This window comes from Lagopus leucura, unplaced genomic scaffold, assembly GCF_019238085.1.
Source record: "Lagopus leucura isolate 7727_CA_CO unplaced genomic scaffold, USGS_WTPT01 Super-Scaffold_100021, whole genome shotgun sequence".
Taxonomy (NCBI): Eukaryota; Metazoa; Chordata; class Aves; order Galliformes; family Phasianidae; genus Lagopus; species Lagopus leucura.
The window spans coordinates 3,163,456-3,186,702 of record NW_024962274.1 but is presented as its reverse complement, the minus strand read 5'-3'; the positions used below and the strand labels follow the sequence as shown (position 1 = coordinate 3,186,702).

At 44.8% G+C, this 23,247-nt stretch overlaps 2 protein-coding genes across 7 annotated transcripts in view; both read left to right on the top strand.

Moving 5' to 3' along the window:
- Positions 1–329: 329 nt before the first annotated feature.
- On the top strand, positions 330–12,599 carry PPP1R2 (protein phosphatase 1 regulatory inhibitor subunit 2). 4 transcript variants are annotated; one of them, XR_006180421.1, is made up of 8 exons: positions 330–487; positions 4,431–4,538; positions 4,977–5,057; positions 5,351–5,454; positions 6,771–6,953; positions 8,139–8,347; positions 9,868–9,918; positions 11,228–12,599. XR_006180421.1 is itself a non-coding variant. In XM_042878405.1 (7 exons), the coding sequence occupies exons 1-6, from the start codon at positions 330–332 to the stop codon at positions 9,870–9,872; spliced, it is 639 nt and encodes a 212-aa protein (XP_042734339.1). In that variant the 3' UTR covers positions 9,873–9,918; positions 11,228–12,599. The 4 variants fall into 4 exon arrangements, 2 of the variants coding, with proteins under 2 accessions (XP_042734339.1, XP_042734338.1); XR_006180422.1 differs by lacking the exons at positions 9,868–9,918; positions 11,228–12,599 and adding an exon at positions 9,219–9,861; XM_042878405.1 differs by lacking the exon at positions 8,139–8,347.
- A 775-nt stretch (positions 12,600–13,374) lies between these two features.
- The window catches only part of ACAP2 (ArfGAP with coiled-coil, ankyrin repeat and PH domains 2), a 56,161-nt gene continuing 46,288 nt past the window's right edge, over positions 13,375–23,247 (top strand). For all 3 annotated transcript variants that reach the window (XM_042878211.1, XM_042878210.1, XM_042878209.1), the window contains exon 1: positions 13,375–13,476. In XM_042878211.1, coding sequence (XP_042734145.1) covers positions 13,424–13,476 — 53 coding nt within the window. In that variant the 5' untranslated portion in view covers positions 13,375–13,423. The remainder of the gene's footprint in view (positions 13,477–23,247) is intronic.

Sequence of the window (23,247 nt, the reverse complement as noted above, 5' to 3'; positions counted from 1 at the left end):
GGATGACTGTCAGCCGTTCCTGCGAGAAACCGCTCACGGTCCGTGCGGGCCGCGCCCCACGTGACACCAATCGCCATCCGCGACAGGGCACGTGCGCGAGGCCCCACGCGCGTGCCGGAGCCCCGTGCACGCGCAACAGCTCGCCGTCGGCGCACGGCGCCCCAACGCGGTCGCGCAGGAGCACTGCAGGCAGGACAGCGGCGATCCTCCGACCACCAGGGGGCGCGGCAGCGAAGGCGCAGCGCTGCCTGTCCGGCGCCGGCGGATCTGACGCGATGCGGCTCGGGGCGGGCCGAGGCGGGGGCCGGAAGTCGGCAGGCGGTGCGGCCATGGAGGCGCCCTCGGTGCCGGCCGCTTCGGCGGCGGGAGCGTCGGGCCGGGCGCCCATCAAAGGCATCCTGAAGAAGGGCGGCGGCAAGCAGTCCGCGGGAGGCGCGGGGTCCGGAGCCCGGCAGGCCAGCCCGGCCCGCGACGACGACGAGCACGGGTGGGGGCCGCGCCCAGGCCGGCGGAGTGGCGGCGCGGGGCTGAGCGCGCTGTGCCGTGAGGCGGGTCGGAGCGGAGCGCTGCGCGGGGCGCTGCGGGGAGCGCGGGGCGTTGAGGGCAATGAGGGCATTGAGGGCTGAAGCGCAGGGGAGGCTCTGGCGCTCAGCAGAACAGCCTGGAGATGCCGTAACGCTGCAACGTTAGTCTGAGCGCCGGCACGCTCCCAGGCTGCTGTATTTATAACGTGGCTTCAGACAGTTTTCTAATCTGAGACCCCGGTATGGCGAGGAGAGGCGAGGGATAATAATGAAATAAAATAAAATGGGCGCGTAGTCTTCTCTATAGCATAGTAATTCCTTTTCGCCTTTGGCTGGACAGTCATTAATACAGTCCGAGTCTGCGAGGTAGGACAGAAAACCTTTGGTTTGCTCTCTTGCCTGCTAAGGGCTCCTGCTTTCCAGGGAGAAAGTATTGCAATGGAAGCAGTGACGTGATGGCTTTGGGAGTGGAATCAAATGTAAGTAAGAACGTGCTACACACGAGTAGTCCCTTTTTAATGTTTTCCTTCTGTTCCCTAGTTTTAATATAAGGACAAGAAACTGACTGACAGCAGGCATAAAGTAAAACTGGCTGTTAGGAGCCTCAGCTTCATTTTTCTGGAGTCTTTTTTCCGCCACCCTGCAGGATGAGCAGAAGTTAGAGTACAGGATGCTGAGCTGAGTATGTGGGATAGCTGGTATTGCAGTTAAGTGAGCAGGACTCCATCTTCTGTTGCTTGTTTTCTGATGAGAGTCAATAAATGCATCGTTAGGTTAATTCTGGAACTGCCTTGCAAGTTAAAGTACGCTGTCTAAACCTGGCACGTTGCAATAGAAAATTTCCTGAAAAGATCAGAATAGGATATTTAATGTTAGGCTGTGTGCAGCTGTTGTTTTCTGGATGGCAGCTCTTCATTAAAGTGATTTTATTTGGTCAGAAGTAGCACCATTTTGTACTCTGAAAGAATGGCAAGCAATACTGCAGTTATTTTCCTTTAAGACTAGAAAACGGGTTTATAAATTAACGCCTCTGTTTTCTTAGTGCAGTCTGTCAGCAGCCTCCCTGCTTCTTTCTAGCATTGAAATTCAAATCTGAACGCCTTTAAAAATAGCTGTAGATAAAGGAGCTCATTGTGTCAGCTGTCATCTTTCAAAGTACCGTGTTCAGAAGAGCTCTCGTACTTTCGTCATCAGCCTTGTGCTATTGCTAGCGATGGTAATATCCTTAATGAAGGCATGATTCAAGAGAGAAATTGGCGAAATTGAGACATCACTGGGACAGCATCTGAAGGGCTGAGATGATGGCTTAATGGGAGATACATTCTTGGCAAACCAGATAGAAAGTATGTTTTGCCTTTGCACTCCTGTTAGAGTTTCTGTAGGACGTGACATGGCATTGTACAAAGTAGCTGGCTGTATTTTGCTGTTCCTTAGCCCTGTTTGCTGGGTAGTCCTGCAAGTAGCTGTGTTGGAACTGGCAGGAGTGCGGGAGTTAGGAGGTGTATTCCTTTGAGTAATGCTGCAGCCTCTGACCTGTTGGCTTGTGGTATTAGAATAAATGATTTAGACATTTGAAGGCGTGAAAGAATACGAGTGAATACTTGTGGAATGTTTCATCTTTTGAATCTGATTTTACTGAAGAAGAGTCTGTTTCACATAAGGAAATATGAACCTGGTCCTCTGAAGGGATGCAGGAAGTGTTTTGTGGTGATAGTCGTAAGCTTTGTTGTTAATGCTAGGCTGCCATGGCGTGCATAAGCACGCTGAATTGGAGGCAGCCAAGGGAGGTGTGTGTTTTTAGAGCACTTAGTCACCCTCCCGCGATGCTGTTTTCCACCAAGGGGTGAGATGCATGCTTGTCTCTTTGTCGCTCATGATCATTTTTTTCCCAGCTGAATTTCAAGTTGTGTTCTGGGGTGTGTTCCACAGCCAAGGCTTTTTGTGTTGAAATGTAAGTTTAAATACACAACTGTGAAAAACAGGCCACTAAATTCTCTTTCCGTGTTGCATTTGCGAGTTCCTGAATTGCTAGCTGTGGACCATCTAATTTCCAGACTGGTATACGAGGCAGATTGGGTACTGTGCTGTGAACTGGTGCAGGTTACACCTGGGTGTCCTGTGGGCAGCGCAGTGAGCACTAAGGTGTGGGTGGGACCGTCCCCCATCTGTCATATTTCCTCTCTACCTGAGCTTGCCCTTTGTGCCATCATCCAGCTGCTATGGCTAGTAAAAATTCTCACGTGCTCCCTGTAACCACGTGCTTGTGGTACGTTAATCACAGGAGCTTGAAGCAGCTGTTCAGCTGGCATTGAGACAGTGGTTTTTAGAACCTTCACGAGGCAGGTTTGAGTAGCGGACATTCCTACACTGGAGCTCTTGCTTTGTCATCATGGAGCTCATGGCTCTCCTCCAAAGCAGGCACTCTGACTCGTGTTCTGTCTGCTCAGCTTGCAGTCCTGGTGTTGCAGTTTGCACAATGTGATTAAATAGATAGGGAACTTCAGATGGGAACTTATGGCATTGGTTAGTTTAAGAGCTGAAGTTATTCAGCTCACTTGTCTGCAGTTCCAGGGTACAGGTCTGTGGCACATAGGATTCTGCATCAGCTCTTCCACTTCTATTTCTTTTATCCTTTCTGTTTCTTTCTGTCGTATTATGGAGAGCTCTCCATGAAGGCTAAGCTTTGTTTGTCTTTGGAATTTTGCATTATCAGTTTTGTTTTACGGATGGCATTCCGCTTAAAAGCAGTAGTATTACTGAGACTGAGCTCAGATGTCAGGTCTGGCAATTTGTTATTGGAGCAGTCTGTACTTAAGTAAGAGTACGTGAGCTACGTTCTTTCAGCCAACTGTGCCCCCTACAGGGAAAAGAAATCCATAGTGGAATTTGATGCTGTTCTAGAATTACGTTTCTTGGTTTAATCTAAGACAAGGCCACTTCTTGGGAAGGCTGTGTTGATGCTTTAGGAAAAATGTGGAACCTGGTAGGTCCTGTTGACTAAATCTTTCACAGAATGGCTTTGGTTGGGAGGGACCTCAAAGATCCAACAGCACTGGTTGCCAGTCACTGAATCAGGCACTGGATCAGGTTGCCCAGGGAACCTTTCAGTGGCTTCTAGACCAGCAGAGCAGGGACTTTTCCACAAGGCAGTTGCTTCCCTTGTGGCTTCCATGTTGTGTCAGTCTGGGTAGGCTTTTGTTTCTACAAATACACATAAAATGATGCATTCTGTGACTAATTGAGGAAATCCTAAATTAAGCAGCATGGCTGGTGGCTGGCTGTATAGAGCACGAAACTCCCTTTGGTTAGTTACAGCAGTGAGTCAGTTCTGTTTTATGGTTCCAATTTAAGATGACAAAAGCAGTATTAACAACCACCTTGTTCAGTCCAATTAGTTTTACTGCAGGAAGTTGTCTGTTGGTTGCTATTGTTTGTGCAGCGGTTCTGCAGACAGTCCTGGCAGCTCACTGAGCTGTGCTGAAGTGGAAGCTGGTTATTTCTTTGCATCGAGTGTTGAGGGCTGTAATGACAGGAAGAATTATTGTTGCAGTGACTTGCAATGAGCAGCTGGTTAATGGGGCAGTGAGTGGGCAGCACTGGTGGTCTCTTGAAGATGCGCACAGGTACATGAACGTATCTGTGAGCACTGGTTCATTTAGATACTGTGACTTGTTAGGGAAAGGTAATTCACAGTGGTGATTTGTCCTGACCCAACAGAAGTGTGCGTGAGGTGGTGCTTAACAACCACCTTTATACTTCAAACGTGCCCCCGAGCCTTAACAGTGCTTTTTTTCCATAGTGTAGAATTGAGGGCAAAAGTCACTCTCAGCATTCCTTTCCCGTGGCCAAACAGAATGAGCTGATTTTAGGGGATTAAAACAAAACCACTTTGCTGTCTTGTTTCAGTAAAAAATCTCAGAAATGGGATGAAATGAACATCATAGCCACGTACCACCCAGCGGGCAAAGATTATGGCCTGATGAAAATCGATGAGCCGAGTACTCCTTATCACAGGTAGGTTTCTGAATGGCCATCTGACACGAGGCAGGTGACAGGGAAGTTTTGCAGTGAAGTAGACTTTCTGCCTGACATATTACTGACTGTGCTATCCTACTGAGTATATGCAACATACTTGAATTGACGAAGCTTTTAAGTAAAGGCTTATAGCTACAAGAAGGACCGTCAGTGAAATTTTGGAGGTCTGTGAGTACTGGAAGGTGTACATATCTCTCAGGTTTCACTCATGTAATTGATGTCTCGTTTGTTTTTTATAGTTAGCATCTATGTACTAGAATATAAATTGTCACTCATCAATATTTAAATAGATTTGGAAAGCTTTTAAAGTATTACAGGAGTCTTTTAATTGAGCACTGTAACGTTTTGACTGTTACATCAATTGAATTTATACAACAAATAATTGATAAAGGCTGCTCTCTTTGTTTGCATTCCAAGCATGGTAGGAGATGATGATGAAGATGCAGTGAGTGATTCGGAATCAAATGAGCCCTTAAGAGCAGATGTGTTGAGTAAGAAGTAAGTATTATAGAAAATGGACTAAATGTTAGGACTGTGTTCTTTTTTATGGGTTGGTTTGCTTTTTGGAAAGGTGTTTCCTTTTTATCTTGATGCCAAGTTTTGGCTGTTGTCAAATGAAGTAGATTTCTGGGTTGATAGTCCCACTGGTACTTAAAATCTCTTGCAGATTGTTAATATAAATAAGTGTAGCAAAAATACTGAACCAAGTTTGTATGAGTGTTCTGAAATTTCATGCATTTTATGCAGTGAAAAACTTGATGGTTCATGACGTTGTATTTTATCTTCATTAGGCTGGCTGCTGCAGCTGAGGGTAAAGGACCCAAGGTTATAGCGAGGCAAGAGGAAAGCAGCGAGGAGGAGGAGGAGGAAGAAGAATTAACACCTGAAGAACGAGGTAGGCATAAGTCAGAGGGGTTTTTTTGGGTGGCTTTTTTTTATTATTATTCATGTTTTTGGTTGGTTTTTGTTGGATTTTTTTTTAATACATGCAGTTTCTGCCATTCAGTAGGAAGGATTATTGAATAAAAAGTACTGTCTAAGAAAGATCTTGTGATTTGGGTACGTAGTCTTTGAAGGGTAAGGAAAAGATTAGAAACAAGCAGCTCAGTTGCTCAGTCAGAATTGTTTGGTTTGGGATTTATACGTGAAGAGGAGTTGAACGTAACAAGCATAAGTACAGGAATTCCTCTTAAACCTGGGCTTCCCAAATGGAAAGCTTTTCTCTTTTGGGGCTGAGGAAATACTTCTTAATTGTATTACTTCTTTATATATATAATACATATATTATGACTTAATGTACTTCAGGTAGATGTAACAATTTAATGAATACTGCTCCAATTAAGACTCTACTAATTGCTTGCAAATATACAGGTTTGGGTTGGTGGTTGTTGTTTTTTCTTTTAATCAGTTATTATTTTCAAAGCTGCTGGATGGATCCAGCAGGATATCAGCAATTATTCCTGACAAAATTTTCTCATCTTCAACAGAGCAGTAATGTTACATTGACATAGAAAACAATAAAGCTAAGTTAAACAATAAAGCTTCTAAGGTTTCAGGTGCGTGTCATTTAGCTGGTGCTTCTCATCTTTCCTGGCCCCTGTCATCAACTTTGAGTGTATAACCTCACAACTCCAGAGGAAGAGAAAAACGGTGTTGGGGTCACCAATAAACAGAGTTTAATTATAAAATCTACTTTGGGAATGTTGGATGTACGAAGCAAAGATAAACTTCAGGCTGCAGGGAAGAGAAGAATATTTTCTTCTGCCTGTGTTAGACAGGTGTATCTCTTAAGACTAGCTTTTGATGGCTGGCCAGGAGCCGTGTTGGACGTGTGCAGAAGTTGATTTTCTGTTCCACCAGTATGTCTTGGTTTGCCATTCAGTTTCCTTAGAAACAAGGTTTGTGAAACTCCAGAATTTTTTACACCATTACCACTTGCTTCTCTTGATTCAGACTTCCTCGTGCTTGCAGGCTGTTCTTTTTAGAGCCCTTCAGTCATTCCACTCCATTCATTACTGCATTTTTTGAAAATCAAACTCATTTAAGAACAAGGATTGCTTGGTCATATAAACAATACATTTTCATGGTAGGAATAAAACAAGCCTACAAAGCACTTGATACTGGTACCTCTCTGAAAAAAAAAAAAAAAAAAAAGATACTAGAACTAAAAAATAAATATATATATTGGCTTTTGGTTTTTATTATCTACAGAAAAAAAGAAACAGTTTGAAATGAAGAGGAAAATGCACTACAATGAAGGACGAAACATCAAACTTGCAAGACAGCTAATTGCAAAAGAGCTACATGGTGAGGATGAAGAGGAGGAGGAGGAAGATGAAGAGATGCGTGATGCTCCAGATGTAGAAACAATGAATACAGAAGCTATTGAACATGGTGAGGTGCTGATTGATCAGATGCCACGTGTAGGTGTTGGTTGTCCTTTCATCTGTTGGGATGAATACATCCAAGTGTGAGAATAAGCAGGAAGAGTGAAGTATGTGTGTAATGCTTGGTGTGCAGTGCTGCCTGCTATCTTGACAGGCAGATTTGTAGTGTGATACCAAAACAATCAGTGTTGTTAATTAGTCTGGGCTTCTGTTTGTTATAGCACAACAGAAAAACAGACACCTCTGCTTCAGGCCAGTACTGTCTCCACAGCATAATTGACTCTTGGCAGTGAAGTTGTCAGCATCCTTTTTAAAGAGGCAGCTGTCCTCTACAGGATGCTTAAAGCTGTGGCCACATGAGAGGGCCTGTCCTTGTGTCACGGTGTATTTCCCTCTCCCCTCCCAACCCATGCTGTAATCAGCACTGGGAAATTAGCTTGAATGCTTCCTCTCTGTTGAGAGCAGTGTATCTAATGAGCTTTTATCTGTCTTGCTATAACTTAAAACTGTTTAAAAGTTCAGTGTGCTTTTGTCCTTAAACAGTAATATTAATTTCTATGTGGGATGTGAACCTTTTAGCACAGCTGCTGGAAGAAAGTCTGGGACCCTTGATTGGGAGCTGTTTCTGGAGCCTTCTCTGCCATCTTTAAGCTTTTCTCTGGGACTATATAACAGCAGTTTGATTTTTGTGGTGGCCTTCTGGTGAATAACTACATCTGTTGAGTACCCACATCTGTTTGGAACAGCATATTGAACAAGTTTCTGGGCATTAAAAAAACCAGACATCTCTTGTTTATGAGACTAGTGGTGATGAATCTGAAATCTGTAAACCTCATTCATCTGTTGCTTGGCAAGGCTTTGAGAGGTTAGAACAGCATGCAGACTTGGGAAGATGCTGCATGGGTTTAGCTTTGCTCACATTTGCTTTTCATAACCTTGTGAACTAGAAATTCTTCCAAAATAAGTTTAAATTTCACCAAATAGAAAGGTGATTTGCCAGGTTGACTTATATTTTAAGCTCTGTGGGTTGCACAGTTTGCTCCCGCTATATCTGACAGGAAGGCTCATGCCTTCATAATGGCTTTGAGAGGGTCTTTTGGTACATGAGTCTGAGACCCATTCATGGACCAAACTTCTCTGGTAATTTATCATATGCCTTACAATGGCTATTTACTAGAACTTCACTCTCCAGGGGAAAGGAGTACTCCAGTAGGCAACATTATGACCTTTCTCCGTGGCTTGAAGCTGCCATCTGTCTGCACTGTGCTGTAAAACAGAGGCAACTCCGCTCTCCAGCTGCATTCTCCAGGGAACAGAAGGCACACCTTTGCAGTATTTTTCCATCTCTATTGTTGAAGTCCATTCCACCTTGGCTCATAAGCAGCTTCTGAGCCACAACTGGTAACTATCAATTTTAGGCTACTCGTGGCCAATAGACTCATTAAGTATGACTGCACACCAGTTTATCAATCCGTTAACTCACTGGTTCACCTCAGTAACGTGGCATATAGAAATACTCTATTTGATGTGGTTCTCAATTCTTCACTTCTGTTGTGATACTCTGCTTAACAGGCCCTGGTGTTTTGTTATCTCGTAATCTCTACATCAGCTATCATAACTTCTGGTCTCTGTATTTGATCAGGTCTTCACAGGTCAAGTACTGGGCTCACTTTAGTAATGGCTGGTAAACTGTATGCCCTCAAACTGATAACACAATTTTTCTGGGGCAAGGTTGCTCTAAGGACAGTGGAATCTGGTAAAAACTGTTGATAAACTACTGTCTTCTGCCACTGCCCATGCTTTAAGAAATTCCTACATTGAGCTGATAAGTGTTCAGCAACATAATTGTTAAATAATGGCAAAATTTTACTGGAATCACTTTTTCCGAGATGGTAACTTTTGATTATTCTCTGACTTTTATTCGAGGTGTGCTAAAGAATCTGAAGTATCTCTCAAAAGTTAGCTACTGTTTGTCTATTTATTTATTTTGGCTATGGAGCATTTCTCAAATAGCAAGTTTTAAAACTAGCTACTTGGATTCACTGCTAACCTGTACTGCTGATCATGAACTGTTGCAGGTTTGTTGCTTCCTTCATGGAAGTGGATCAAATGTCGGTAATGTTCTTGTTCCTGAAGTTCCCTCCCTAGGACTGTAAGCGTGTCAGGATGTTTTTGGATCTTTCTGAAGCTACATGGGAAGTTTTTAATTGATTTGGATGGCTTTTAAAGAGCTCTTTGACTGAAAATTGTGTCTTAAAATGCTTTCTTACAGAGCAGAAGAGAGTTTCCTTCACTCAGTGTGTTGGGTGTTGCAGGCATTGACTCTTGTGACGGCTTGTTTTGGCTTCCTTCTGTTAAACTAACAGCTCTCACGTTCCTTTTAACTGCAGAGGAAACATCTGTTTTATGCTGCATGTTGTATTGTAGGTACAGTTTAATAATTTTTTTTCCCGTTGACTTCTGAATTTGCAGAGATAATCTGGTGATGTGGCTACCACTTGTTAGAGCTGGCATGCAGTGTCTGTTTATTCCAGTAGAATAGCGTGGCTTCCCTTGTTCCAAAGATAACTCCAGCGATGTGACACGAGGTGTTTCTTGGTAACTGCTGTGACTGTAGGGCTCTGCTGGCTCCTGAGAAGTTTTGGGGGCAGTGTGGGACCCCCTTGTCACTTGGAAGGTTTTAATCAATGAGGATCCCTTTACGGTTCTTTGCATCTCTTATCCAATGCTCCTGACTGCCCTCTACCTCTTACCATTTTTGGTTTCCAGTAGAACTAACAGTACTGTCCTGGTGACTGCAAATTTTCCTTTTTGTGATATCTATGCTGAGGAAGGGGCTACAGACTTGAGATGGGATGTTAAGAAGTTTTCTGTCAGGTACCACAGAATCTGCTAATTTAAGTTGCGCTTCTTAATTACAGACTGAGATTTCTTGCTGATTGAAATGAAGATGGCCAGTCCAGTCAGTAATGGTGAGAACTGCTTGTACATTTATGCTTCTGTTTTCATCTCAGGCTGCCAAGTATTTTAAACAGATGGGTCGTTCCTTTCTTGCCTTAAGTAGCTGTGCCTTATCTCGTACGTGTGGATTCTGCCAGCCAAGCTGTTTGGGGAGCAGGAAGGTTAAAGTAGACCGTTAAGGTTGCTTGCTTCAGCATTTCAGCTTCGGTGGCATTTCTCTGGCTACTCTTATTTATGACTCCACAAACAATGTGATGGACTTTGCCAGCAAAATAGTGGCATTTGTTCCTCTCCAGAAATATCTTTCCTTTAAAAATTCTGTTTGAAATCACTGAAGGGAAAGGTTCCACGTATAGATTGAGCATAAGGATTTCAATGCAGACATGTTTTCTACTACACAACAGTATCTCTCTTCAGGAAGTACAAGGGTGTGATCTGTAGTAGATCCACTGACAAGCAGTACAGCTGTTGTTCTCTGCTTGTGGTTCGTTTAGCGTTCATTGCTGTGGTAACTTTGCTCAGATATTGCTGACCCACTTAGCTGTCATCTGACTGGGTGTGTTCTGCTGGACTTTGACAGAATGTTGTGTTTTCTTAACTATAGTGAGCATCACCATAAAAATGACTTATGTCAGAAGACTGGGAACATATGCAAATTATTTCTGCTTGTCAGACATGCTATTTGCTTGTTAAATTGCACTTAGAACCAAGTCTTATTCTATGCATAAGCCTAACTGGCTTTCTTTAAGAAGGACCAGACATGGCTTTCTCTGATCTGTGTATTATGCAGCAAATTTATTGATAAACAATAGCTGAAGTCAGTAGGATTTTTCATTTTAAAATTGGTAAGGAATTTTTTCTCTGACTTATTAATGTTCTTTGTTTCAAAACTGTGAGTGGAAGGGTGCATCAGACTGTGCTACCACATTTATTAGCTCATCTTGTTTTGAAGTGTCTCATCTGGAAATGAAACTTGACCTGAAAGGTGCTGTGCTTACTGGTGTTTCAGGAGCCTTGTATGTTAGTTCTGCAAATTGATCTCTCAAGTCTTGGGTTAAATCATCTCAATTTCAGGGGTGGCAAGCAGTCGGTGTTTGGTATGCAGAACAATAGCACTATTTCTTCAGAACGTGAGGGTGAAATAATTGCTCTGAAGGTTTCTGCACTCTGAAACTGAAAGTTGCTAAAATAGGTTGCAAACATTACCTTTGAGGAAGTAAAAGTGACTTCCGAAGTATATTTTAGTGATGCTTTGGGTTTACTTTTTAAATATACAACAAGTGTGAATAGTTAACTGTTTTTGTAATTTTTCTTATGCAGCACATGCTACTCATGACCAGCTGGAAAGCAGAGCACGCAGCATAGAAGAAATCTGTCCAGAACTGTAACTGCTTGTCAGAGACACGAACATAAACACTGCTTCATGACTTTTGCAAATAAGGCTCTTAAATATTAAGAAGCATATCAGTTACAATGTTGTGTTGCCAAGGTTGTTAATTTTAGACTTGTCCATTAGGCAGGAAAAAACTGTCTAATTGATTTATTCCTGTGCCTAGTATTTCATGGAGAATACTGCTTCATAATCTGTTCGACCGGAATGGCGTTCCCTGTATGTATAATGCTGATTATCTTGCATCATGTACTGTTACTCTTCATGCTTTGAAACACAGACAGTATCTGTTTTTTCACTATTTATTTGACAGTGCTCTAAGTGTGGTATCTCTTATGGAAGAGTTTGGGATTCAAGAGCTTAACGGTACAGCATATATCAAATTGGCAAGCAAGCTAGTTATCAGGTTTGTTAAGCAATTGAAAAAGGGATGCAAGTTTTATGTTTTTTTTTTATATAAACCTCTTAAACTAAACTTCAGTGTATTGTTACTCGTATTTTCCTAGACTCTAGAAGAAGAGTTGTGTAATTTTTCAGAGCAGTGTTTGGAATCGGTTATTTGCTGTTGACTGTGAGGCAGTACTAACATCTGGTGGAGGGAGTGTTTTACACTGGAAATGTGCTAACTTGAACTTTGAAATTAACTGTCACTTTCTCTTCCACTGGATGTTTTCTTTTCTTAAAACCACACCAACTGTTATTCTTCGGGCTCGCTTCACGCTTTTAGTCTTTTCCAGTTGCATGGAGAGTGCCTGTGCTGCTAGCACCTGAAAAGGAACAGCCATGGAGGGAAATCCACATCAGGACCGAAGATGGGCTGTGTTTAGACTCTGTCCTCTATATAAGGATAACTGCTGATGATCTCACTTGGGGTTTGTAACCTGAATACTGAAAACCACTGGTCTACATCTTTCTGTATCCAGTGAGACGTAGAGCAGCTGCTTTTGTACAGTGTAGGGTGTTTGAAAGGATACAGAAGGGAAACTGCCTAATTCAAATACTTGTTTACAGTGCAGTCGTAGAGCCCTTGCAAGGAGTGGCTCCGAACCTCCACATTGCTGTAAACAGCGACGGAATTTGACTGGTGAATGTTCTAGTACTCAGAATAGTTCCTGGGCTGTATTACACGAAGTACACACTTAAGCTTAAGCTTGGTTATGAAATACAGTGTATATCTTAATTTTAGTCCGAATTTGATATGTTGCAAAAATCCATATAATTAAATATGGATCTATTTTAAAATGTTTTTGTCCACTGTATATGTGACGTTTGAATAAAGGAATGAAAGTTATTTTACAGATACCCACGTTCTCACGTGTGAGCTCTCTGGAAACCCCAGACTGAGTGTGAATAAAGCAGTGAGCGCTGCCTCGTGACCCTGATACAGGAACGATGAGAACGGATGTATCGCCGACATAGGCGCCGTGCCGCGTGGTTGCTGCAGCGTGCCTTTCCCAAGGCTTTCCTCTTAGCAGGTGACAGTTGCCAGCTGTGGGATGTTCAGGCTCCTGGGGCGGCTGCTGCCTTCCCGCCGGCTGCTGTGAGTGACAGGCGGCTCAGCCTATGGCAGCGCGGCGGCCGTCCCTTCCTACTCGTGAGAACTGCCATTGGCCTTTCGGGTCGTCGCGGCAACGAGGCGTGCCAAGTGCTGCTGGCCGTTCTCCCATTGGCTTACCTGGCCGTCACTTCTGGAGCCCGATGCGGAAGCGATCCCTGCGGCACGGCAGTGGTTGGCGCCCTCCTCCAGCACAGCGGTCATTGGCCGCTCTCGCTGCTGTGCCCTCCTCTTCCGCTCTGCGATTGGCCTAGCCGCTCCCGTTCCTGCGGGTCGCCGCTCTCCCGCCGTACGCCGATGCGGCGAATCCCCGCCCACCTCCGGCTGCGATTGGCCGCTCCCGGTGACGGCTGCCTCCTCTCGGCCGTCCGGGCCGTCAGTTCCGGCCGGGAGCGGGAGGCGGGACGAGGGACTCTCGCTGAGGCGTCCCCGCTGCGGCCGCCGGGCCCCCGCGCGCCGCCATGAGTGCCGCCGGCACCGCCCCCTCGTAGCCCCGCCCAGCCCCGCCCGGCCGCCGGCCTCGGCGCGGCCTCGCCCCGCACTCCGCAGCGCAGCCCCGCCGCCGGGCAGCATGAAGGTGACCGTGGACTTCGAGGAGTGCCTGAAGGACTCGCCGCGCTTCAGGTGTGCGGGGCCGGGGGGCGATCGGGGGGGGCACGCGGCGGGGCGGGAGGCGGCCGTGTGGAGCGGGGTGCGGCTCTCGCCGGGCGGCTCCGGATCCTCGGCCGCGCCCGGCCCCGCTGCCTCTGCCCGCAGCAGCAGCAGCAGCAGCAGCCCGCCCCGTGCCGGCGGCTCCGCTGACCCGAACCACCGTCGGGCCCGGGCGTGCGCTCCCCTGTTGTCTCCCCTCGTTTGACCGCTGCTCTGTAACGGCAATGCGCTCCGTGCTGCCGATGTTTCCTGTCCGGGTCTGTCCCATCTGGTGGCGATGCGATCGCAGAGCGACTTGATTGAATCATGGAACTGTTTGATTGGCCGTGATACTGTTTGGTTACTGATAGCTGTTAGGTATAGAGCGCGCTTAAGAAAGCAGGAAATTAAGATTATGATTTGTGAGCAGAAGCGTGCTGTGTCTTCAGTTTATCTTGGTTTCTCGTCATATTTACCCCTCAATTCTCCTTTTCTCCGCTCTCGATCTTTTTCCTTCAAGGAGAGAAACAGTGGGAAGCCTCTTCTATCAGTCTAGTGCTCTTTCGGAGAGCCTCAGATGCTGCTGCCTCTGGAGAAACTGAGGACAACCTTATGATGAAATTGTTTGATACCACCAAAATGTTCTTCCAACCTTTGAGCCACGTGTTTAAAACTATGAAGCAGCAATTCTGCGGTATTTCACATGGGGAAGAACGCTTGTATCTTTCATTATTAATTAGCATTTACTGTTATAACTTTAGTCGTTCTCAGCGTTCCTGTGGCTCACCTCATGAGTGCTCAGAAACCTTTCCTGCGCACTGGCTGTGGAGGTTGCGGTGAGTTCGGTGTGTGCGCTGACATAGGAAAGGCCAGCAGGAGCCTTGGTGCTGCTCGGGGAGCAGCGTCCCCACGCTGTGCTCCTCATAGCAAAGCAGAGCTGCGGCTGTCTTCTGGCCCTGCTGAACAGGTGGGTGCAGTCCCACTCCTTGATACCGCTGCACCTGTTGGAGCAGTTAAATGAACCTGTCAGGAGGCGAGCAGGGCACGGAGCTGTCACAGCATACTGACATCTGTAGCTGTGGAGACAACTGGAAGGAAGTGGGTGAATCAGAGTTCGTGAGTCAACAAATCCCTCTTTTGGCAGGGCACAACTTGAGTCTCTTAAATCATGCCACAACCTACAGCTGGGGATGTCCAGCTTCCTTGCTTTGATAAGCTTCTCACAAATATCGTGCTGCTCTCTCATTGGCTTTGACTTATTAATTGGGAATGCTGTAGTTGCTTGAATCAAAGGGAGGTCGGTTTGTTTACACAAGGTGCATATAAAATAACACAAGTTGTGGCTGATGCAATGATGGATAATGGGTGTGAGGATTCACATTGGATGCATGGTGTATTGTGTCTTGGGAAGGCGTGTTTTTTTTTTCCCAGTGGATAAAGGAATCTGTGAGTGATAAAACCCGAAGCAAGGACAGCTTGTTGCTGTTTGTGAGCTGAGTCATACCAAATCCGTTTGTGTTTGGGAGCTTGAGGTTGAGAAACTGATTTCTGACAGGACAGTAGAAAAGGCTGTGAGTCGAAGCTCATCTTTGCAAACTGGCAATTGTATTTGTTTTGCGCTTTTTTCCTTTTTTCTTTTACTTTTAAATGCACTCTTCCTTTGAAGCTCTGAAAATAATCTCACAGAAGTCATGTGCTTTTCCTCCACGACTCCCTTTCTCAAAGTGTGGACAAACCACTGAGTTAGCAAGGAAATGTGCTTGCAGTTCTCCCGCAGCATGGTGGTGACTTCCCATCAGATGAAGAAGTTGCTGAGGGAAGGGCCGTGGAGCAGCCTTTGGGCAGCAAGATCTCAGCTGTGCTGACAAGTTCCTGGTGTATAAGCAGGAATTCCTGGAGTGCTTTTTAATACGCAAATAGTGTTGTGAAATAATACGCTCTCCTTATCATCAAACAATGAGAATTTCAGAGTTTATTGGAACAGTTTTTCGAGGTCTTGCTACTACAATTATCAGATCTCTTGATAAATGAAGCATGCAGCCACTTGGATTGCTTTGAACGTGAATGTCTGGAAAGGACAAGTATGGTTGGGTGACGCGGGAATGGATCTGCTGTGGCAGTTAACAGTCTTGATAAATAATAGAAACAGCTCAGTTCTATTCCTTGTGATGCATGCAATTGTTAGAACTTGTTAAAAGAAACCAAAGCTTTTGTCTATTCCAGTCTCTACAATGCATCAGGGAAGTGTTCGAAGTTTTGAGATGATTTTCAGTCCTTGTCTGTTACCCTGTGAGTGTTACTGAATTTTAAGGTTCTGTTTTTGTTTTTCTTTTGGTGAGCGCGTGCTCTTAGGGGAAAGTTGAGTTCCTGAGACCCAGCTGCAGAACAGATGATGGATACAGGAGGTAGATGAAAGGATGTAAATGAAACTGTTGCCAATTCTCATTCTTAGTGAAAATACGTGATGGGCAGTTTGAGGAGAAGGGGTGGCTATGGCGTATCCTCTTCAATGGGCCATGGGTGAGATGTGACTGAAGCTGTGGGTGAGCGTGGTTCTGCCAGGCTGGGCCTCTCTGTGAGAGCAGCACAGGGTGGGGAGGTGCTGGGGAGGTCAGATTGCTCCTGCTGCAGAAATAAAGATCTGCTTTCACCTCCAGCAGCATCTGATGCAGCTCATTTGCCTTTAGATAAGATTGAGTCCCTTGTCTCGCATGCAGGACAGGAAGAATGGGGTGTGTAGATGACAAGATTGCTTTCCTTCTCTAGGATGAAGGGAGTGATTCACTTCAGTTTGTTTTTGGTGTATCTTATGTTTATAAATGTGTCACATTCGAATGTGAATGAGTTCTTAAAACCATTGATTTTTGTTGTAGCTGCTGTAAATCTGCCCCAAGAGCTTTGTGTTGGGGTTGCATTTGATCACTTCTGCCACTAGATCAATGTACCTTTTAGGTATGAGCTCGCAATGCTCAAAAGGCAATAGCTTGTAAGAAATAATCTCTAAATTCAGTAGCTTTTGCATGAAGTTATCACTTAACTCTTATTAGGAGACCAGCTCACTGCACATCCTGCTTCGAGAGGCTGATTTAGGTTGTGTATCTGAATAGGTCACTTGTGCCACGTACAGGTTACTACATTTAGGATTATTTTTCTCTGCTTCTTACTGTATAACCCAAGTTTAGTCAACAAGCATCTGTTGCCCACGTGACGGAAGTGCTCTGTCACAAGGCGGTGTGGGGCAGAGCAGAGTGCCTTGCTGAGCTCAACTCACGTCGGCCTGCCACAGAGCGTAGCCTGCCTCTCATCAGGGCTGCTGTGCAGGGCACGCTGCCTCCAGACCCTGAGCGCGGTGGTGTCCAGCTCCCCCATCATGGGAGGGAAGGGCTGAGCAGATTCACAACCCATCTAGCTCTTCCAAGAGCAGTTTTGAAAGAAATTCTCTCTCTGAGCTCTCTGCTCTCGCTGTTAGGACTGGAAAGCACGTTGTGACTGACTTGGCAGGGCAGTCTGGAAAATATTGCAGAATAAGGAAGTAAGAAAGATGCGGTAACTCAAAATAGAAACCTTCTTTGTGAATATAAGGCAGGTAATAGCAAACTCATGCAGTTGTTTTTGTGATTGTAATACCCGGTGAATGGCAGCAGCCCAGCAGAATGGTGCTATTCACAGCCTGTTGGAGTTACTTAGCAGTGCCTCCAGCTGCTCATCCTTTGCTTGTGTGAGTTCTACTCTCAGCTACCTGCCAGCCATCTGTGTTTATTTCAGGTAGGACTGCATCTTTCAGATGTGCACAAAGAAAATAATTGATATAAAAAATGTACACTGGAATAGGGGATCCAGCAAATAGCATTTTCATCCGGGGCAACAAATTCTCAGACCAGCTTTTCAAATACATTTCTTCTATATCTCTCACACTGAAATCATTACTGCTAAGTTGTTGCAGTCCTTCCTAGTGGAGACTGGAGAAATCTGTGTCTGGAAGTCAGGCTGCAGGGGTCAGGTAGGACATCTCAATTGTTCTGTCTTGTTGTTGTTTGGTGGTTTATTTTTAAAGTGCCCATTATAATTATGTATTACAAATGTTAGTTTTGCTATGGTAATTGCAATTCTGTTTTGTTTGATTATAATTACTAAGACTTTTCCATTTGATTTTACTTAACCATATCCCAAATTGCTGATAGGAACTTTAGATGTTTTCTTAGTTTTGGTTTGGCATTCTCATCTGGGAATGCAGTGGTGGGGTTGTTGGTTGGTGGCTGTTTGTTCTGGGTTTGTTTGTGCCTTTTTCCCTAAAGAAACAAAGAAGTGAGCTTAGAGTGGAGGCAGTAACAGCCCATTACCGTATGTAGGAGGGTCATCAGTCAGCTTTATATACCGAAGAGGTCAGGTTCTTGCTGTAGTGCTGTGAGGAGCTGTGAGTGCAGTGGTGTCACCGGGGAGAGCAAAAATACAGACGTGTGGTTACTTAATGTGGTGTCTCACAGCCTTATGTTTACGTGGGCAGGAAGCAGAAGACTCAACTCTGATAGACTGTTGTTTTAGCTCACTTGTATATGAAAAGCTCAAGTGTGACCAGAAGTTAAGATGCGGTGACTGCAGAAATAGTCTTGTGCTTGGGTAGTGCTGTGGGCAGCTGCTGTGGGACGGTGGCAGATCGAGCAGCTCCATTTGCTGCTGTCTGTTGCCTGTAGTGGGAGATTTGGGGGAAATAACGATTAGCAGCACACGGTCTGTGGTGTTTATTTTAATATCTGTAGTTTTCCCTCAGCTGTCTGTGGGGCAGTGTAAATCCTGCACTGGTTGCCACTCCTTTGTGTGGCTGAAGGATGAAATGGAGAGCAAAGCAAATAGCAGGTAGTGTCACTGTGATCATAAAGCATGCAGTTTTAAGGAGTGCAGTAACACAGATTAAATGCTGCTTTGCCTCGTGGTCTCTTCAGGAGGAGTCCTCACATATTCAGTAGAACAGTTATTTTCTGGATAGCATTCAATCTGTGAAAATTAAAAGCAGCCAGGCCTCAGATCTGGGGTAAATGCACTGTTACACTGCCAAGTGTTCCTCTGCAGGGGCAAGAGCTGCCTTGTTTATGGAATGGTGCCCTCTCTGTTTTCAAATTGACAGAACGCCAGCATAGACTAAGAAAATAATTGGCTGCAAAGCATTCTCTTTGGGTGTTTTATGCCCGAGAGGACGATCTGAGCGGAGCTGAGGCCTGTCAGAGGTGCCTGGGTGCCTGCTGATGTGGCAGGGCTTTTTCTGGGATGGAGGCTTGCTGCTTGACATTCACATGGCTGGATGCTGCAGTGTGCAAGCAAGGTGTCGTTGAGTAATTTTTAAAGTATTAATAGTAATGGGGATTTAAAATAGTTGCATGTGGCTCTGCACAGGATATGCAGCCCAGCGGCGTTCAGTGCACATGCAGAGAGCACTTGATTTGCTTATGAGAGAATAATATGTGCTCAGTAGTCCCTACAAGAAACTTCTGCTGACATTTTTGTATGCATAAACATGAAGTGGAGTGAGTGATATGTTTGCATGATGCGATTTTGAAGTTTCTAAACCTCCAAAATGTATTTTTGTATTGTATGCTGGATATCATGCAAAGAGAAACTGGAGAAGCCACATGCAGTGAAATGTATCCCATCTGTGGAATTAAAAAAGGTTCTGTTCAGAGAACTCCAGATTTCCGTCTTTCTGAGTGCCAGATGTTTGTTTAAGGATATCAAACACGCTAACATTTCTGTGCTTTTCAAATATCCTGATTCCAATCACTGGTGAGCTTGTACCTATTTGGAAGAAGACTTGCAGCTTGTGTAGTGCTGAATAGATCACATACATTTGTGCAGTGATGTTTGGAATGACGTTTTGTGAATTGAAGTTTGCTTTCAGCTCCCCACCTGGCACAAAGGGAGATGAGCCATGCTTCTCCTCTGCTCCAGGTGGCTTCTGGCCTTGAGTGTTATCCATTCTGCCTGGCAGAGGGCTGAGGAATTCAGCTGGGAGCTGGGCTGTGCTTTCTGCCAAGTGGGGACCTGTGGGGGCCTGAGCTCTCCATCCCTCTCCTGCTGCCTGCAGTGTCCTCGACTGCCCTGTGCCTGGCCAAACCACGTCTCCCAGGGTCCCCCGTCACCATCGCCCTTCTTCAGCCAGTGGCAATGGCAGAGAATGCTGTGTGTTGGGGCAGAAAGCTGTGGTCTGTGTGTGGTTTTGGCTTTTGCTTAGAGTACTTTCTGGAAGCGTGTTGCTGGATTCTTCTGGTGAAATTCAATGTAAGGAATGTGTTGAGCATCACAATATTGTTTCCTATTGTATTTTTAATAGTATTTTCTAATATGCTTTAGGTGTAAGACCACTAAATAAGAACTGAGTGGATGAAGAAGGAAAAGTAATAAACTGTAGATGGAAAGGTGCTGGGCCACGTGATCTGAGCTGGGGCTGTCAAAAGGCATTCAAGACCCACTGTGCTCACCTGGCACTGTGGGCAGTATCTACAGTCTCTGTAGTGCTCGTGTGAGGCTGTTGGAGCTTCTGTCTTTCTCAGTAATTTATTAATGAAATAGACCTCTTCTTTCTTCATTTCCTTGAAGAACAAAAGTGCATTTAATCTCATCTTAGCGTTGCCATTGCTTTAGTAAGAGAAAACTTAAGCTATGCTCCTGGAATTCTTATGAAGAGCAAGAGGTGTATCTTGGGTGCCTCCTGGTTTGTTTTAGCCAAGCATGTCAAGATAAGGTGAACTGCACCCTGGCAATGATGTTCTACGCCATTGTTTCCAAAGGAGGTTTAGGTGACTAACCTGGGTGTCAGTGCAGATGGCCTGCTCTGGTTGGGTAAGGCGTGCTGTGAGAGCAGGCCAGGAGTATTGGCCTTGCTGGTCAGGGTCACTGAGGATAAAACCTGCTTAAGGGGCTGTGGAGTCTCTGATGGATGCAAATGGCAGCCAAATGTGTGTGTGGTGTGAGTAGGTGTCTTTTTAGGAAGTATGCATGGCTACCCTCTCTCTGGGGTTCTTCTCCAGTGGGTTCTCCAATTTTGGGTAGAATTGCTTTTACAAGTACTCATTTAAATTCCTGGAATACCTTCTTCTTAAGAGACTGACTGTGAATTTGTCAGCCTGTTTGTTCTGTCCCACTTGGTCGGTCTCTATAATTGAATGATGAAAATTCATCAGTTGAAGGACTGAATGCATCCACTATTACAGAGTGTCCACTGCATTATAAATATTGATCTCGCAGGATTCTGTCTGAAAATATCTACAGGTGATGTGAGATGAGAAACCTTTAAAGTGTCATTTATAAAGAATATGCAAACTCCTGTTTTATTGGGAAACAGCATACCTGCAATCAGCTTCAGTGGGGGAGTGAGGGCCTGGGGTCTCTAATCTCCTGGTGACTGAAAGCTGTGGGGGAAGAGAGAGCTAAATGTACCCAAAGTGTATTTAAACCTTTTCCAAGGCTGTGGGTGTGCCGTATGCATTTTGTAGTTTTTGCTTTACAATATTCCAAATGCTTATTCTCTTCGAATCTATTGCCTGTTGTCACTTATGAGAGGAATGAAGAGACTCACTTATCTGACTGTGAAGACAGTAAACTTGAGGGAAGCACCCGTCCATCATGCATGTTTGTTCTCCTCATGCTTGTGCTTTCTGTCATCTTGAGATTGGATTCAATTGTCTTCTTTAGTGCAAATGCTGAGGCACAAAGGGCAAACAAAGATCATCACTTTGAAGTAATGGTATCTGATAAAACCACAATAAAGTCACTCATTTGCATGTCAAATGTGGTTATTGTATGCGTGTGAGGTCTGTATGTGTCAGCACCTAAAAGCTGAACAAAAGTTTCAGGTTAGAGCTCATCTACTGCAAAACTGCTGCAACCTCTCATCTGACTTAAACAGGACATCTCGATTTTGAGGAAACACACTACAAAATATGTGTATTTTTGACTTGCTGAGAGCTGTCTGCACAATGCAGCTAAAACTTTCCTCTGGTTTCAGTACAGAGGATCCACCTGATTTAACTAAATTCTACAGAGCTAATGCTCCTTGCCCTTTTAATACCCCATAAGCTCTGTTATGAAGGCATTGGCCTCTTACGGTGGTTTGAACATGGCAGTACTTTTCTAACAGTGGTTATGTATAAGCTAGTTGGGAAATTAAAGGTGAAAGGGACAGATATTGCCTTATTCACCTGAAATCTAGGATAATGCAACACCCGTATGGACACTATAGGAAATCTGGAAGTAATGGCCTTTCAGTAACCTCAGAGCACTCTGATCTAAAGGAGGAGTTGTGTGCAGCTGTGTAAGTCATGCTGTGAGCAGTTCTGGACATCTTTGCACTGAGGAACTTAGACCAAGGGGACCTGGTGGTATTTCCTTTTTCTGTTTTTCAAGCACTGGTAACTTGTCTTTTACATTAGCTGCACCTGAGGTACATAAGGGGTACCTTCACAAATCAGGAATTAATTCCTCTATTGTTCCTCTGACTTTATTACTTCTGACTTCAGAGTCGTGTCAGATTCCAGCATCTGACTTGGAACTCCAGAACTTGAGGCCGATAGTACATAGATGGTGAGCTGTTCCTGTCTTTTCTCCTCGGCAGTTGGCTGCTCAATGGTAATGTTTGTGTTTTCTTTTGCTCGCCTTTCTGCATAGCTGTGCTTCCAATGCTGAAGCTCCTTATTTCTTCTGCTGCTTCTGTGTGAAAGCTCTGAGCTGCTGAGATTTAGAAGATGGGAGCAGCCCTGTGATGTTTGCTGATTTTAGCAATGAGAAGTTTTTGCTCAGCACTCTCAGTATCTGGAGCTTGTTTCTGCCTTTTTTGTTGTTTTACTATTTTGGGATGATAGAACTACCTCCTTATCTCATAGTAAGGCCTCTTAGAAAGCTTTGGACTCATTCCTGGTTGACGTTACCAGTCAAAGCTGTCTGGGACAGAGATTGTGATGTGTACCTTGAGTGCAACAAAATTTCCTCCTTTTGGACAGTCACTTTATTGCGTTCATTATCCTTTAACCATGGGTAGTCCTGCAGAAAAGAATAAATCAGGTGAAGCATGCATCTTAAAGGGGTTTGTCCTGTTTTGTTGCAAGCTCGCAGAAAATCCCTGGAATTTCAGAGAGGAAATAGAGTGAACATTGTTTCTGATTCTGGTTCAGGTTGTGAAGCTTTTCTGAGCTATTGATAAAACGTTTTGTGCTAATGACTGAAGAATTAATAATGCAAGGCATACTAGTGTGGCTGAGGCAGCTCATCTCAGCATGTCTTGGAGCATTCATCATCTGTCCTGCATGGAGGGGCTCCGTGCCAGCAGGGAAAAATCTTTGTGGTGCCAAACCAGTGCTTCAATGGGCTCAGTGACAGGTTGCTACAGCCCGCTTTCTTCAGCCCACACTCATGGTTGTGGGTCATGCCAGAAGTCATTCAGCCACTTTTGTGTGCATCCTTGGTGTTAGTCATGGTTTTTGGGCCTGTTGGTCAGTGTGTGACTTCTGTCCCTCAGTGTAACATGCTTCTTTTTAACCTGTGATTTTCTAATACCATTTCACCAGAAGTGCACCAGAAGTATTCCTTGTTACCTTGCTGAGTAAGTTAATTCTAGGTACCTTCTAATATCCAGTTGTAGATGAAAGAGGTCAAATAAAATACACAGTGGAAGGAGGGAACAGTTGACGAGCCTGAGGCTAGATCTTAAAGGTCCCTTCCAACCCAAACCATTCTATGATCTGCCATCAGAGGGATGAAGTGAAGTAAAGAACAGGTGGA